The 18,205-nt window shown below is 40.7% G+C and overlaps 1 protein-coding gene across 1 annotated transcript in view; it reads right to left on the bottom strand.

Moving 5' to 3' along the window:
- Positions 1-17,543, bottom strand: part of sorl1 (sortilin-related receptor, L(DLR class) A repeats containing) — a 75,244-nt gene extending 57,701 nt beyond the window's left edge. The window contains exons 1-2 of the mRNA XM_080771410.1: positions 17,249-17,543; positions 904-1,020 (exon numbers count right to left, since the gene is read on the bottom strand). Coding sequence (XP_080627536.1) covers positions 904-1,020; positions 17,249-17,527 — 396 coding nt within the window. The 5' untranslated portion in view covers positions 17,528-17,543. The remainder of the gene's footprint in view (positions 1-903; positions 1,021-17,248) is intronic.
- Positions 17,544-18,205: the final 662 nt, after the last annotated feature.

Here is an 18,205-nt window from a genome sequence, read left to right as displayed (position 1 = left end):
ATGGGTGTGCGGGCATGTCCATTGTCCATTGACCACTTACATTTGTCTTCAATACGAACACACCCAAGACAAACTGTTTGATTCCCCAAGCATTACCACAGGTGCAATCTATTATTATTATTATTTATTTATTTTTAATTTTATCCCACGATTTTGTAACCCATTTTTCACCCCGTGTTAATTATCTAATGTGATCCTGGGCTCTACACACCCTCCGCCAACCTAGTCCCCATATATGAGGGACATGGGGAGAGCAACGGACTTGAACTCATGCTTCCTTCATGCCTGAGTGTCCAAGTTGCTCCTTTACACCTGACAGGGGGGAGTTTTCCTGGTTGGACGTAGCGCGTGGAAGGAACACGTTATTCCAACCAGTTCCTTTCCCCTCCATCAGGCACCCCGGCTGGCCAGGGGGAGGCAGTTTAGTGACCAGGATTACTGCATGTTTTTTGTGAGGGTACCTACCCTAGGGGACACGGGGAGAACATGCAAATTCCACACAGAAAGGCCCTTTCGCCAACCCCGCCTCGGGTATGGGCACTGATGACGCAGAGGAGGAAACATTATACAATTCTCTAAATTCCACAACCACATTTTTGGGTGCGTATTGGGCACAATGCAAAACAAAATGTGTGCATTGAGCACAGCTTTGTGCATTCACGGAGAAACAACAACATGGAACAACAACACAACCTGCCCAGCACGGTGGCCAAAGATAAATCGCTGTCTGCCTTCCTTTCAGAATGTGTATGGTTTCGATTTGTTTGTCTCACTCAGATCGCACTGCCTCAGAGACGCCACGTGGCGTTAGACGTGAGCGCGCCGCAGGCGTGCAAGCTTCTGGTATTATACAGTTGTATCTTGATGGTTTTTTGGGGGCGTGTACTGTAAACAAGTACTCACCGAGCTAGTTCTGGGTCCCGTGGCTCCAACGCTGTCCCGGGCTAGGGCCACGATGACGTTGCTCTTCTCGCCCGCCCAGTGCACCACCATCTGGTTGTGAGAGTCGTTCAGGTTGGCCTGGAACATACATTACATCAACCATAAAGATGTAGGTGTTATTACAAAACAAATAAAGGATGAAGATGAATACATTTGTAAAATATGATTAATCCAATCGTATAAATTCCAAGAACTTTACAAACATACAGATAGGATCAAATACAGTTTGATAAAACTATTATAGATCATCTGGTTTGTCTTCAAAATCAAACCAGAACATTACATCTCTGAAATAAAAAACAGTTGTATGTCTTAGTGCTGCACAATTCCTCGGAAAAAGATTGAAATCTAGATTCAGACACCTATGCGATATAATTTAAAAAATTGAGCAAGAATCGTTCAGCACTATAGTTGGCTGGCTGTCCAAAGTTTTTGCTCCAAGGGAGCAAGAAGTCTAGCACTCTGATGTTGTCCGTTTAAAGCCACAGTAATTGGCTCCAGGTGCCACATTGTGTAGTAATGTTCAGCAACTAAAGACAATAAATATTTTCATGAAAAAAAAGAAGAAAAAAAAAGAGTAGAATCATGTGAGAATCGTGATGTCAATTGAGATTCACTATGAGCAGGAATCATGCAGCATTCGCTCAGATCAGCTAACACAGGAAAGCTGGCAGAACCTTTACTAAAACAGCCGGGACAACGCTCCACATGTCCCAGACTTTTTTCCCTTCTGGCTCCCAAAATATGGAATGAACTCCCCATTGCAATTAGAACTGCAGACTCACTCCCAATCTTCCGCTGTAATCTGAAATGTCATTATTGATCTGGCATTCTATAGTATTCTATAGTGTTTATAGTTTCAATGTATGGATATTCTACTGTTAGACGGATGATAGGTTCTTAGCCTACTTATGATCCTAGATGACAATTTCTATGCATTTGATGTACGGTATTACCTTGTGTTGTTCTTCATTGTTGTAAATCGCTCTGGATTAAGTGTCTGCCTAAATTATAAATTGTATTCCTTTACAGGGGTTGACACTAAAGGTCTCAGAGGCTACTTGCCATGGTCATGTTCTACTTGCCCTCAGCTCATGGCCACTACATAAAATATATCGTACATTTTGCATTACTGTTCATTTTAACTTATTTTTTACTTTCTACTTTCATGCTTGAAACGTTTCCTTTCCCAGTTGAAAACTATGTTTTTGTTTAAGTCACAGGAATAATAACAGAGGTAGCACTCTTCATAGTTGTTCTTGGGAGAGAGACAGGGAGAAATAGAAGCGCAATGACCGGAGCGCAATGACCTCGTTCAAGACAGATATATCTCGTGTTGTGTTTATAGCAAACTAAGACAGGATTCCCCACTCAAAATGCACACTTGCCCGATTGGGCAACCCGGTAGCAACTAGCAACCTTCACCTGCCCGACCATTTGTTTTACTTGCCCGGGCAATCGGGCAACCGTTAGTGTCACTGTCAAGCCCTGCTTTATCCACAGAACATCTCTGAGCTCTGGTCTATTTGTTAGGGAAATAAAAAGTACTCATGCATCTATTCAACCCTTTTCCAAAGATCATTCAAGAGATTCCATATTCTATTGGCTGACAAGACTTGAAAGTCCAGTCAAACTGGAAAGTAATACAAACAGGAAAAGGGAGGAACCAGTCACAAAAGTCAAAAGTTTGGTCAAAATCTAGGCTGCAACATGCACTAAAGGTGGTTGCACACCGGCCGCGTTTTTCGGAAAATCGATGGATGGATTTCAGGCAGCAGTAACAATTCCAAAAATGACCCACGTCTACAGTATATTAGTAGCTTACCGGTAGTATTTAAATGTTATTGTATTTTTTATGTCTAATGTATTTGTATTTAATTTCAGAAAGTTAACATAAGTAACGACAAATTATTCAGGATTTAAATTCAAATATAGCAAAAACAGCAGATCCACAAGCTTGTAGATTGGCTATTTTTGTCCAGTATACGCAATGTGGGCCTCTGGAGTGAGTGTGGAAATATAGTCAAATTTGCCCACCCCTGCTATAGAATAGAATATTGTTAGCACACAAATTTGCCTTTGGCTTCACTGAGGTAAAAAATGAATAACAGACAAAATACAAGAAATTCATATTTAATCAAACCACAAAACCAAATACTGTATCTAATTGACTGTTTACTAAAGAACAATGGTTTAAAAACTTTGGTACCGTGTAATCACAACCTGGCTGAGGGCTGTCAGGGTGTGTGTATATGCAGACTTAATGAAAATATTTGAAAAGGAACTTTCTTTAGTTTCTTTTTGATTAAAGAAGCTTTTCTAAACATGTTTAGAGGCACAAACTAAGAACAAACAATCTGTCAGAGAAAATGCATCCCTCTTCCACATTAACCCAACTTCTGCTTTCACAGTTTCAGGATAAATATATGCCAGCTATCTTTTATGACAGCAAGACAATGTGATGAAATTCTAACCGCAAGACGACTACATCTGCATCTTTGGTGTCATTGTAAGTTAACCTTCCTCTTGACTGTTCTGTGTTCTCTGCTTTGATGATTAAAGGAAGTATATCTGGTCGTGGTCACAAAACAGTTAAGACTTGTGCGTCAGTTTTAGATCTTTACCAACTAACACCTCTCACCCTCACATTATGGACAACATAAATAATGCTCAACGGTGAAAGGTCAGGTTACAACAAACGTACCATTACTGTAGCTTTCACTTTTCGGTTGTTTCTTAAAGGGCCACTTCACCCCTGACACAACCTGATCTTATTTTAATGTTAATGGTATTTGTAATAGATAACAGTAGCACAATTTGAAATTTGCACCCTTTGACCAGAAAAATAATGAAGTCTGTGTATTTGACTAGGGGTTGACTGGATTGCTGAATTCCTACAATGCCCATAATGCTTCGCTGTGCTGTTCCTCAGGGGGAGGCTGCGTGTAGGTGTGACTTTATCCTCCCATTTTCTAAAAACAACAAATACACATGGAAGTGACCCAGTGTTGCCATGTCTGCTTATTATAAGCAACTTTGGGCTTATTTGTGTTGCTTGTAAATATTGGTTATTCACTGGTTTCTTTTTTTGGGCTTGTTTCTAAAATGTAGTTGATATTTGGGCTTTCTTCCAAATGTTTTTTACACCAGTGGTTCTCCATGAACATGCCAAGGACCCCCAAATCAATTTGTATTTTTCCACGTAATTTGTGCCATGGAGCCCTGTATTAGATATGTGTTCAAATGTTTCAAAGATATTCCACATTTGCACTTTATCCACTCAAGGTTTTTTTTAAATAGCCGGCTTAAATGTGCCTATAATATGTGCATAATATAAATAACCAAAAGTATATGTGCATAATTTGTTTTTGGGCTTGTTTGCACTTTGCATGGACATGGTTGCTTATTTCTCTCACAAAGTCAAATAACTGGCAACCTTCACAGCTTGCAGAACTTTTTGCAAGAATAATAACAAACCTGACGTTGTTGACTAGCTTTTTTGGAGTGGATGACTGAAAAACATGACATGAAGCCCTTTCTTGTACAACGTGAAGTCTGCTTCTACTTTTTCTTGAACCAGTAAACGGTTGGATTGGTTTTGGAAGAAAGTATTCACTCTTCAGGAATTAGACAGAGCCGCTGCAGACGCATCATGCTTACGGTTGAAAATTGTCATGTAGCTTTTTATGGCAAAGCAAACTAAATATATATAAATTACCATAGTATCACTAAAACAAACGTGTTTTTCCTCAGAATTGTTTCCTCATTCCCACACCATGAAGAAAGTCTGTGATTGACATTGAAGGGAGATATAATGCATTTTATAATAAAACAAAATTTACGTTTCATATTCATGTGCGACTACCAATAATTTCAGAGAACATGTTTCATTGTAACATTGTGTCATCATGCTTTTAATTAGTGGATATGGTAACATTATGTTTTAGGCATACTGTAGCCTACATAGTTCAACTGTATAGTAAGCAATCCCCAGCAAAATGAAATCGTTCAAATGAACACTATATGGGATTTGGGGTGCAACCTTTTTTTCATTGTTTACATATAGTCAATGAGCAGCAAGCAGGTGTACATCATGTAAACATTTTATTAGATAACTTCATTATAGCGGTTTTAGTTTTGAAATGATGACATGAAGGCTTGGAAAAGGGATTGTTCTTCTTTATAGGTGAACACAACTCTTCAGCAGTTCCTCTCACGTTTTGAAGGCTGAAAACGACATCCGTATTGTCTGTCCTCATGACTCCTGTAAATGAGAGAACAATCAACAATATATGGCCATCATCTATCCGACGTGAAGCCTGATTTATACTTTGTTGCATGCATGACGTTGGTGCACCGAAAATAACAGACCTACAAGCTCACAAAGTGTCAAATCCGCGATGCGCTGTGAGCTTGTAGACCTTCTATTTTCGGGACGTAACGATATGATAGAACATGGCTGCGTCTATGAACTGGAATCTTGATATGAAACAAATCTAGTACTACGACATTCTGAACAGTCTGAAATACACATACATAGCCTAGCTACTACCCTAACTTTATACATCTCTCACATTAAAGCAATCGATTGCTAGATTATGCAAGTTTACATAATGTTTACACTTTGCAGAAATACTATGGTTCACATGACGCTCGCTCGTATGACAGTCATGTTTCAGGGCTACATAAATACTTACTTGATCAAGTAAAAGATATCCAGGGCCAGGCCCCCTGCATGCTGAATGCTCGTTTCATCAGTGCTGGGGTTGCTCTTCTGTGTATTCCGGTTCAAATAAATATTGTCCATGGAGTCCGTGGATCAATATATCACTCTGCACTGCAAACGCCATGATAATAGTAAAGTAAAGTAATACAAACAATCGGAGTGAGGAATGCAGCGGTGGGGGTGGCTGGGGTTGTAGGTGGAACGGAGTAGAGACTAGGGACACCCCTCGGGGCTGTCTTCAGGTGTAGGTGTAGCCGCGTGTAGGTGACGCGCATACTCTAGGGTGACGCGAGGTTAGACTGTTGTAGTCCGGAGGGGAGGGGCCACCGTGTTTGTGACGTACATAACATGAAGAACTAACCAGGATATCTGAAAACAGAGATTGCACACAGAAAAACCCAGGGAAAGTGTTTCTAGTGCCCTAAACATCATTAAAATAAGATCAGGTTGTGTCAGGGGTGAAGTGGCCCTTTAATAAAATATTTTTTTACACATAAAGTGATGTTTTTTTAAATGGTCTCCTATTGATTTATAATTTAAGCACTTTGCAAATAATAAAGTATCCACTAAACAATTTGGCTTGCATAAAATAATCTGTAAGATACCAAATAATGAATGATGATACTTTGACAAAAGAAATTGTTTAAATGACTATTGTTCTCCTGAGTGCTGCCTTCATAGTAAAATCCAATTGTTAGGGTTAAAACAAAACAGCATTCTCCATTTCAACGGCAGTTCAATATAAAGCATATATACTCATATTCTCCAATGACAATATGTCTCATTAGTGTAAAGGAAAATAATCCACCCAAATAATCTCTGTCTCATTTTGGAGAGAGATTTTAGTCACTTTAGTCACTTCTTTAGGTAGGACATTGTAGGGAGACAGGAAGGGGAAACAACATGCAGATTGCAGAATGTGCTTTATGCACCATCACTGTTAGCCCTGGTCCAGTGCTTACAGAGTCTCTCACTGACGCCCTGCCGGACTCCCATCCACTGCTCACTAGCAGCTTTTCCCACTGCGTGCGAGGGTTTACAATTCCCCCGAAAATAAACAAAACGATTTAACTACACACCGACACAAAGCATGCTAGACCTTGGTAAAGTCTATCTAACCCTAACCCTCAGGTCCCCAGCTTCTCTCTAAAATACACTTTGTGCCATTTTAATACAGCAACGTACCGGACAGAGTTATTTCTTCTACTATGGCCTTTCTGGGTTCTGCCTGCGCCGATCTGGTTGGATTCATTTTATTTAATGACTAAAATAGTGCATTTTAGATGGAAGCTGGTGACCTGAGACGCTTCCCAGCTTCGAGAATAGACTTTTTCCAAGGTCTAGCAGGCTTTGTGTCAGTGTGTAGTTATGTCGTTTTGTTTATTTTTGGGGGAATTGTAAACCCTCGCACGCAGTGGGAAAAGCTGCTAGTGAGCAGTGGATGGGAGTCCGGCAGGGCGTCAGTGAGAGACTCGCTGTACGCACTGGACCAGCCAGGGCTACATCACTGTCTGCACCCCTTCTCTTCTCGCCGTCTCTTTAACCACTTTCAAACTGGCATCCCTATTTTGAGCATGTCGTTATAGAAGAGCAGTTTAGAAAACGTTTGAATATTCTCAAAAAAACATTTAAAATAATTAATTTTCTAAATTGTCAAAGATAGTGAAAACAGCTTTACAAGCTCAGAGATTTAACGTGTTTATTCTCAAGAAACACGGAGCCGTGTTGTGATTTGTGTCATCATTATGGGAAGATTAGCGAAAACCTGAACAATTGTGAATGTCAGCTTTGGTCCACAAAACTCTAAAGCACATGACGCTGAACAGACCCAGATGGAAATCTGTCCTTTTAGGCTCTGTTGGCCACAGTGTGCACGCCTGGCGGCTGCCAGCAGCTCAGTCTGGGACCCACTGCACTGACAAGACAACCACTAAGATAAACGATTTGCAGGGCTGCAGCAAATTCTGGTAAAGTGAGGCCATGTCAAGAGTCAAGAAACAGGAACCAATATAATGTATTTGGCAGTACTCTACTACTCATACAGGTACAAGCAGTGAACTCCTAGTGTTGCAAGGTCTGCAAAACTGTGCGACAGGACATAACAACACACTGGATATAGTAAGAAGTAGACCATGAAGAATACAAACTAAAGTCATAATGTGTACAGCTGATACATCATTCTGTTTGCACACAATACTGAAGAATAAGGGTGCTGGCTACTCAACCAACTACTTAGCTTCTTTAGCCCTCATTACATTGAATGAATCCACAATCAAGACAGCTGTGCTGTCTTGATTACAAATGTTTTTAATTTCCCTTTTCTTGTCTTGATCATTAACTGTTAGCTTAGCCTTAGTGGCATGGTAAAAGACAATTTATCGCTCAATGTGTCCCCATGGGTTGGTACATAAATGAAGGCCTGAATGAGTGAATGAATGAATAAATTATAAGGACACTATATGTACTGACTTAGGGCATCGGACAATAACTGAAGAAGTCATGTAATCTCCATGTTGGGCAAAACGTAAGTGATCTTTGATGCAACTTCCTAACCACAGTAGAGGCGCAGCTTCAAACTCAACAAATATTTTCATGACACCAACGACCTGATGCTCATTGTTGGTGCATCCCCTCAGAAGCTTGAGAGCAGATAAAATCCATGCTTGGTTGCCTTTGTCTAGCTGATATCCAGGAATATATGTCAGGCAAAACATTTACAATCGTTCTGAATGAATTATAGCCAACAAATCACATTTGGGGAATTAAAGTGACACGTTTCATTTAATAGTTCCTCTGGGAAGGACTTACAGGTTGGTGGAGAAGAAGTCACATTTCCCAGAATGTTAGCTCATGGAGCTTTCTTTCTCAATCATGAACGTCAATCAACAGAGCAGGATGCCAGACAGTTCAAAGTAGAGGCAGAGGAGGATACATGAATGATGTCCCATTGTTGTTAAGTTCTTTAAACTTCCTTACACAATTCAAGAATAATCCACTACAACCACTGCAATAGCTTAATTCATTAAATCACACTTGTGATGATTAAATGGGTTAAAGGAAATGAGAGTTAGAGAAATGGGAACAACCTATTTCCGATACTTAAAAGTTTCTTTCCTATTTCATCATCAATCATCCCTGCATGTGTGTGTCCTGCTTTGGGTTTGCACTCAAGCCCTGTGTGAGTGAGTGGATAGCATGTCATGATGTGAGATTATGGACTCTTTGCAATGTTTAGCCTACATTGTGCATGCAGTTTTTCACCCCGATGACCCCTATATACTATATACTTCAAGGTACAATGTGAAAATATCCGACCTACACGCTCACAGCGCGTTGCGATTGCGATGTGATGGAAGCATAACGAGTAACAACATGCACAAAATAACGATGCCGGGCAGAAAGTGGCAAAGGTTTCTCTCCCTTTTCTAACCCTAATAGTTGTACCTTAGAGGGAGAGGAACATTGCACCTTCACACCACTCCTATTCAACAACAACCATCATCATCATCATGAAGGGGTTAAAACACTGTGGCTTAGAGAAGGTCAGCAGCTGAGTTGGTCCCACAACCATGATGTCATCTCTGCAGAACTGGAGTCCCCTCTCAGACGAGCGCTCTCGGACTGGCATTAACACTCTGGACCGTGCTGTGCTTCCAGCCTGTGTATTTTTGGCAGAAGACGGACAACACAATTGAGCTAGTGTGTTCCGTCAGCAACAGCCAAGTTCCTCATCTTGGCAGTTATGTCAAGCTACTCCTTTGCTGCAGTGAGATAAGATGGAGTGCTGCTTGGTAACGTGTGGTCTTCTGGGAAACGAGTCTTTATAGTTCTTCTGAAGGTAGATGAGCACTATCTCTGGTCCATAGCCTTACTGCTGCTATGATTCTGCCCTGCAGTAAGGCTATGCTACTTTCCTTTTTAAATCTCACATGGAAATATATAGCTATAAAACTAATAAATAATAGGCCTACATGTGACCTGGAGAGTAAAGTCTCTAAATATGACGCCTTAAAGGATATTTTGGTTAATAAGATGTCTTATATCTGTGGGGATTTTATAGATTGAAATGACTATGTAAAAATGGAGATCTGTTTTGCCAAAAGGACTTTTGTTGTGGCAGATTGTATTTGTCAAGCTTGGGAAAGAAGACAGAGTACTCTGTATAAATCTGAGTTGTAATATAATGAATTATATAATGTAAACATGCTGTAAAATAAATGCATGAATTATGTAATGTAAACACTTTGTAAACACTTTGTCAACAACTTTGTGTGTATTGCATAATTATCGACTACAACTTTAATGAGTTGTCATTTCCTGGTTTTACAGAGTTGCTTTTAGAGAGTTGAGACATGACATATCATATTTATTTACAGGTTTACACAGGGTTTTGTTCCGAGTTGTTCTCCTGACAGTGACTGACAGTCCTATTGTTGTAAGGAGCCTTGCATCCAACGGAATGGATCCTACATCACTAAAACTAAAGATTAACTGTCACTCACTACTTATTTTTTTACGTACACTTATCAGACACATTTGTCCAGTCACTGAGGCAGTGATATGATGAATTTGTCCGAATCATAAAATCCAAATGGTTCTCAGCCTCAGTATGTTTTCCCCCTGTGCTGGTTATGATCCATTAAACTATGAGAAGCTCAGATTTACAATCATGTCTAGCATATTATGTGGAAACTTTGAAGATAGCTCACACACACTGATAACGCAGAGGAGAGAACATGCACACAGCGCCCACAGCGCCCCCTATGGGTGCGAACGCGGGACCTTGCTGTGAGTCTAGACTGCACCACTGTGCCCATAACTTATATAATATTTCTCTAGGTGCTAGCAATATTCTTCAAGGAGAAAACCATGGTCTATAATGCATAAAAACTGGCTTATTAAGCCTAGCCTTCTCATTTACATTTTCAATGCTGACGGTCTTCTCCAATCTCCAGGGACACTGACTAAAGCCTGAGTTATGCTTCGTTGTGTAGCGTGTCGCACGTCAGAAATAGCAGATCTACAAGCTCACAATGCGTTGCAGCACAACGCAGATTGAATATTTCCAGTGCACGAGTGTAATTGCTGGTAGTAGCTGACTATCTCAAACTAAAGACATATAACATACACATTACATTACTGTTGGCCATGCAGGCATGCACACAGCCACACACTGTCTGTACCAACTACCAATGATCCTGCATACAGCATAGTGTATTTACCACAATGGTAAGGCCTTATTTATCCCCGTTAAGAAATGTGTCATATATCAGAAAAGAGACACAGAATAAATACAAATATATGGAGTATAAAAGAAAAAAGCTGCAATGTTAGAGTCTGGTGTTGTAGGAATCAGTGAGCTGTAGGGTTCAGATAGATAGCGTTTGATGTGGTATAAACATGTTATGTTGTGGTCACAGAACTAACTTGGCTGCCCGACTATCCAGAGACAACACACAGGACAAACAAACACCATCACTGTCTGTCCACTTGAGAACCCGCCAGCCAATCATTACTGCTCAACAAGCAAAGCACTTAGCAACATCAGCTGTGCCTGGCGGTGGCTTGTCACTGCATGAAACATGACACTGTTCAAGTCTGTCTTAGGGCTATTTGTCCTATTTGCTCGGTTTGGGCTGTGGTGTCATCAGACAGGATAGAGAATAGACATGTCTAACCGCAGGGGAGTCGTGTACCGTCTTAAGGCCAGACTAAATCTAGACCAGTACCAGATCGATACAAAGTTTGATGATATGCAATTTAACTAGTTGAATCTACTTGTATTGAATTTGTATTGCTTTTCCCCCAAACTGAGGATGTTTTGAATATTATGATTTTGTAATACATTATCCAAGTAAAGAGTAAAGACCATAGTTGGGATTTAATTCTTGGAAAAGTTTAAATATTAGTGGGATTGTTTTTACTTGATTTCTATTCTTATTATGTTAGTCATCATTAATATGATTGTGTGATATTGTACATGAGTAATAAACGATCCCTCCTGTTTTTAGAGACAATGAATCAGAAATGTGGTTCTTCAAGAGATTATCTCTGTCTATTTGTATTCTGATCATGTTCAGAAATATACACTGCTAGGTATATGTAATTAATATGACCTCAAATTAATCTGACAATATTCATATACTAAACTAGAATTTTGTGCGCGCTTCGCGCGCACTCATCCCAGAGCTACTTCGCCACGCACTATGGGAAGAAATAAATGGCGGGAGTTGACTCCACATGTAGTAACGGATGGGTTATTGGAAATGTACCATTGTTTTGTCCTGAATATTTCCACAGCCTAATTACTAAAGGATTGTGACTGTGGGACAGACATACAGTCTGACATACAATAGGCTACACGTGTGCACAGTGAATAAACAATGACCTATATGCCCAGAGTTCTTAAATTAACATAGTTGGATTTTAACAGAAAGACAATGCCATAAATCAGTCAAAGTAAGTGACAGACTCAACAGTAGCACACAGCATGCAAGGCAGCGATGCATGCATGCAAACATGTTTGTCCAGCTGAGATTTAGTGTCTCCATCTCTCTGTGGAAGAGGTTGCACATGACCTGTACGGCCACACTGAGGCTCCAACACAAACACAGACACAAAACAACACCACGCTGTTTGTCCAGTTGACCCAAATCAACACCAATACCTAGCCTGTTTGTCCAAAACACAGTATCTGCTGGCCACGTTTCTACTTCGCCACAACCTAATGTTAGTAACAAATGTAGGGGAGAGCCGCCAAGGTTGTAACGCTTCACGGTTGTAACATGGACGTTATATCTTGATTGGTCAACGCCACCATGACGCCATCGCGTCAGTATGTGTACAGCAACGTACTCTACGTGGCCAGGAAGTTTGAAGTGTTTACCTTCAAAATGCGTATAATTTTACACCTGGAGTATATGGCCTGTATTTTGCGTGTCTTAAGTACCAGGTCTTATTCCCTAACTTGAGTAAACTAAAGACCTGGAGGCGTGATCAATGCCATTTGGCTATTCTGAGTGGCCAAAGAGTATTGATCACGCCTCCAGGTCTTTAGTTTACTCAAGTTAGGGAATAAGACCTGGTACTTAAGACAACGCAAAATACAGCCCTGTGTGTGCTACAATTTTTGTCTTTGGTGTTGGTGAATAAAAATCCACATGGATGTGTTCATGCTTATGTTCTTCATTAGTTTGCATCGTGTTTAGACGGAATTCACGTTCATTCTGGTCTGTAAGCAACTGCAAAGAAAACTTGCAAAAGCGGGTCATTTGTAACATGTGTTACAAATGGTCCGCTTCCATTCAATGCGATATGTAATATTTACATATTTGACATATTGGCCAATATTATATGTTCTGAAATTGTATTGTATTGTGTAGTGTATTCTAAAAGTAGTTTAGGGTTGTATAACATTGTACAACTCAATCAATCAAACGTTTGTTTAATCAATGTATTGCCCCATTGAAAAAAAAGAAAAGGCCAAACTGGTACACCCGATACTATTTAATATTTCCCTTATGTTTGATACATTTTCTTATCACATCCATGGTATGAAAACAATGCTAAGGAGTTGCTTCAATGAAATATAATTGCTTTAAGCTGAAAACGGGTTATTAGTTATTATGTGTAGTGTAGTGTAGTCAACATGTTAAGGCTCATACACACTGCCCGGTATTTGCTGCGATTATGCTTTCGGGGAGCATTGTTGGCGCTGGCCGACAAAAACCCCTGATCTGACGTTAAGTGGTGCCCAAATGGTAGATCACGATCTACAAAGGCTTTGCAGGTAGAGCACATGACATGGCAGTAAAAATATATATAATTTTAATATAAAAAACGATTTTTGCATCTTCCGCTTTAGATGACCTGAGATGACTTGAGTGATTGACATCAAAAAGGGCCTGTCAGCTCAAACACACAATGCAATACTTGTTGTTGCTTACAATCATCAGTAGCAAAGTCAAATACCAACAAAAATAAAAGCCTACGATTTGCATTTTCCCCCCTCTATTTCCCATTCCATGTGCGTTTGTCTTATATGTAGCCTATATGAAAGGCCCCTCAATTACATTTTGTCACTATTTTCAGCAATGGGATGATAGTTTTATTTGGTGGGTATGCTGGTCGTTTTGAAAGTAGCTCTCAAGTCCATAAAACAAACTAACATAGGCTACTTCTCTATAAGCAGAATCATGAATAGGCCTATTTAATTTATACAAAAGGAGAAGAGAGAGAGAGAGAGAGAGAGAGAGCAATGTGTTTGTGGCTCAAACTTTGTCTAATATTGTTTTAGAGCAGTGGTTCTCAAACATTGTCATGGCAAGAGCAAAGGAGGCCCAATATTTTTTCAATCTACAAAAATAATCCCAAAATCGCTGATAAATTAAATTACATTACTTACTAATCGCTTATTTGGCAACACTGGTCAGAAACGACCAGTTGCTTTTTTTTGCAGCTCCGTGACTGGGAGATGGGAAGTTTGGGAACTTTCTATTACAGTTAAATCAATATAAAAGTACCACACAACTGAAAAGTATCGCGACTGTGACCGCAAGTTAGAGACGTGTGTGGCTATAATGACACACAGCTGTTATGTAATCGCGCATCTATAAATTCTAATCTATTTCTTGGGGAGCCGGGACTGTGTGTGTGTGTGTGTGTGTGTGTGTGTGTGTGTGTGTGTGTGTGTGTGTATATATACACTCCGTCGGTAATTCCCTGTAGGCTATACCCACATATTGGTAGCCTATCTCAATATTGGCGTGACGCATTTCACGTGAATAATGTTGTGTGCGCGCGTGCGGAGAAATAGAGTTATTTAATGAGTCGCATGTTGGTGTGTGTGTGTGTGTGTGCACGTCAGGCGTGCGTGTGCGTGCAGGCGTATGTATACATGTGTAGTGTGTACTGGGCAGTTGGCTGTCTGGCGAAAATAGGCAAAGTGCTCGGTGTAATGGGGATATTTCGGCCCAATCCAATTAATGACAAAGAACAATGTTGATGTAACTAAGGGAATCGTCGAGTCATTTATTTTGTAAACAAAGAGATTTAGATGGAATAAGCAAAATAGCGATCGTATAATTTCTCCCCTTCCTTCTTTCTCTCATCAATGTCCTGCGCGAGATCAGATTCTGTGCTGCGTGAGATGACATTGTCAAGCTAGTGTGGGGGCGGGCCTGTTGCCAGGTTGCCAGGTTTGCGAATTGTAAGCGAGTTGCAGTGTATGTAAGTAGCGTGGTTAAAGTCCTTGTTTCTGGACGTGTTTGGGCAACAGCGTAGACTGTTGCCTGGGGGGTGTGGGTACTTTAATGTGTGTATTAAACAAATGCATTGCCGGCGTGAGTGTGGAAGGGAGCCAGTGTTAGTGACAATGCAAAGTCTATTTGGCTGGTGGTCTGTGTTGGGGTTGGCGTGGGCCGTGTAAAGAGGAGATCGCTTACACACACTGCGAAGAGACTGCGAAGGGTAAGTGTGTGACGTCACTGCCCGTGTGAGTGTGTGTGAGAAGTGAGTGTGCGTGAGTCTGGTGTGTAAGATGGTGTTGTGGGCGTTGCAGTAGCGACGTAGCTGTTCGTGGCTTTGGTTTTCTGCCTTGGGGTGTGTCTTCTGAGTATGGGTACCACTTCTCCCATATATATAAGATGCTGATATTTAATGTCTTAAATGTTGTCATGTACTGCCTTGCTCACAATGTGGTACTCTGCATCCATTATGTACTGAAATAAGACCTGAAATAAGATTTTGTTAGGATTCGTCTCTTGTACTCTTTGAGGATAATACAAATATTTTTAGTATGTGGAAATAGATTGTTTTCTGTAGAGTAGAGATCCTTGAAACATAGCTTTCATGTTGGTGTTAAGAGTTTATATTAAATACCAGCCTCCCGATGCATGCAATACATCGCTGAGAGCAGCTTTTCATCAAATTTTCTCTCACCTGGCTTCCCCACATAAACCCCTAGTGTCAACCTGGGGCAAACATTAAGGCAAAAATAGCAAATACAGAATCTCACAACATGTCACAAGGTGATGTGTTGTAATTCAGATACCGGTATTTGTGTTAAAGACACTTTGTCACAGAGAGGAAAAAAGGAGGGGCCAATAAAGACTCCTGGGCAGACTAGTCAACTAAATATATAGGGTTTAAGACAAGTCATTAACAGCCAGTTTAGTTAGACAGTTTCCTGTTCAGTACATCTCAGAGTAGAGCACTCCTCTGACATTGTGTTTCCCCATTTACTCTCAGGTCTTTTTTGGCTCTTCTGTCTTTCAGCATTTTTTTTACCCTTGGCCTTTCAAGTTTGCCACTTTCTCTTTCCTCTGCTAACCAAGGCATGCTGGTTTGTAGGAGTGGGTGACACACACACACGAAAGTAGAACCACATATAACCGGAAAAGCCCACAACAATATTTGGTTTCAGTTCCTTAATATTGTTGCAGACCAATGTAGTAAGCCAAGTAAGGTAAAGAAACTGCTATACAGTATGTGTGCACACTGCACCGTATAGCACACATTGTGGTGTTCAGGTGCTGTGGGCATGCATTCACTCATATGCCGTTTGATATACCGGTAGTAGACTTCTTGTATGTTCACAAGTTCATATATTGTCACACACACACACACACACACACACACACACACACACACACACACACACACACACACACACACACACACACACACACACGGAAAAGCCCACAACAATCATGCCTGACAAAACACATTTCAAATACAGACGAAAACCATAGTTTGACTTTGGATAGGTGCTATGTACATGACATCTCAGATTGTCAAATATAATATTCCTGTGATGAATATCATCCTGAAGTTTATTAATTATCATTTTGATTAAAAAGAAAAAGTGCATTATTTCTGCTCCTGTAACAACGGTACCTCATGTTTATCTTATCTAGTGAATAGAGGTGATTCACTGACTGTGGCACTGGCGCCTGATGCGCATTGTGTTTGCCTAAATTAAACAGCCTTCATGCCGGTTCCGTTTTTCTCAATGCAAAAAGGTCAAGCAGGAATCAGGATTGTTATTGAAGGTGGGAGATACTTTCATTGTGGACTATAATCTCCAAATCAAGAACAAATGCAACATCTTAAATCTGGTGATATACATGGATACTTTGCCACCATGGTTCTCCACTTTCGTGACAATAAAACACACTAAATTTATTTGAACTGAAGTACTGAACAGAATTGGTTTGTTTACAAGAGCTTGGCAATGACGTCATATGAACAGCTATACCGTACACGACTGTATGGCGAAATTGTGGCGAAATGTGCACAATACATTAACACATCTCTGAAACAGCCACTAGAAGATTTTGATCAACAATTCAACTTGAAAGGTCACTGCCTATCCCCTGATGACAATAGCTAACTAAATGGAGCCATTTGTCCCTCACCTTCAGGGTGAGGTGTGAGATAACGACACATGATTTTATTTCCCTGCAAACCGACCTACTGCCATTACAGCACAACCTGACATGGGAATGTAGGTGAGATTTTTTTTAAACAAATATGGCTTTGAAAACGGCCATAATGCCGAAAGTCGTTGTGCATTATTACCTGCCCATACACCTTGGGCATGGACGGTTCTGCAGCACTCCGGCGACTCCGATGCAGCGGGTCAGCGTCCGAACCCTCCCCGCTGTCCCTGGCACTATGTGCGGCACGGCGCAGCCATCCCCCTCCTCCGGCTGATGAATCCTCTGCAGCGTTTATCGTAACAAATCCTCTGTCCTGCGGCAGCACGTAATGCGGATTCCGATGAAGACTTGTGGAGGAACTTATTCTGAAAGCGCAGAGAAATAACACACATATTGTACACCGAAGAGAGGGCAGCATCTTCTCTGTCTCTGTTGTCGCCATGTTTGTGTATGTTTCGGCGAAGCGAAGGTAGACTCTACATCCCATAGCCAGTTGGGGTTGTTGGTCGCGTTGTGATTGGCTATAATGGTTGTCAGGGCGACTCCTTTTAAAAAAGGATGTTCATTATCTCCGCCAGGCCGAAAACCAAGGACAGAGGTGATGTTTTGCCCCTGTAGTTCTGTCTGCTGCAGCAGCGGTCTGTGTGCATGTGCAGTTAGTCAGGAGCCAGTCACCCAAAATATGAGAGGATGAGAGAAGCTGTGATGTCATGCTGTACTTTTAATTTGTGTTTTTTCTATAAATTTGGTCATTTTTGTCCATAGAATGAGAGCCCTGCTCTGCTGGAAACACAAAATGTAATGGCCCGGCTCATTTTTGTATAATGATTCTGAAGCCTTTATATTTTGACCATGTGATGTGAAATACGTTCGTTTTCTTAAAGTGCTGCAGTAGGTTGTATAGAGTAGACTGTCAATAAATGATTCACAGATACAGAACACGTGTCACCAAGTCAAAAAATACACTTTCTTTGCATTTTACCCATATTTTCATCTTTGCAAATGTCTCATTCTTTTCAGCAATCTATAGTGTCGTATAATTTCTCTGTGTGTGTGTGTGTGTGTGTGTGTGTGTGTGTGTGTGTGTGTGTGTGTG

The sequence above is a fragment of the Protomyctophum bolini genome, assembly GCF_963924005.1.
Source record: "Protomyctophum bolini genome assembly, chromosome: 9".
Taxonomy (NCBI): domain Eukaryota; kingdom Metazoa; phylum Chordata; class Actinopteri; order Myctophiformes; family Myctophidae; genus Protomyctophum; species Protomyctophum bolini.
Note: the sequence above shows the minus strand (reverse complement) of the source record. Positions and strands in the feature narration are given on the sequence as shown.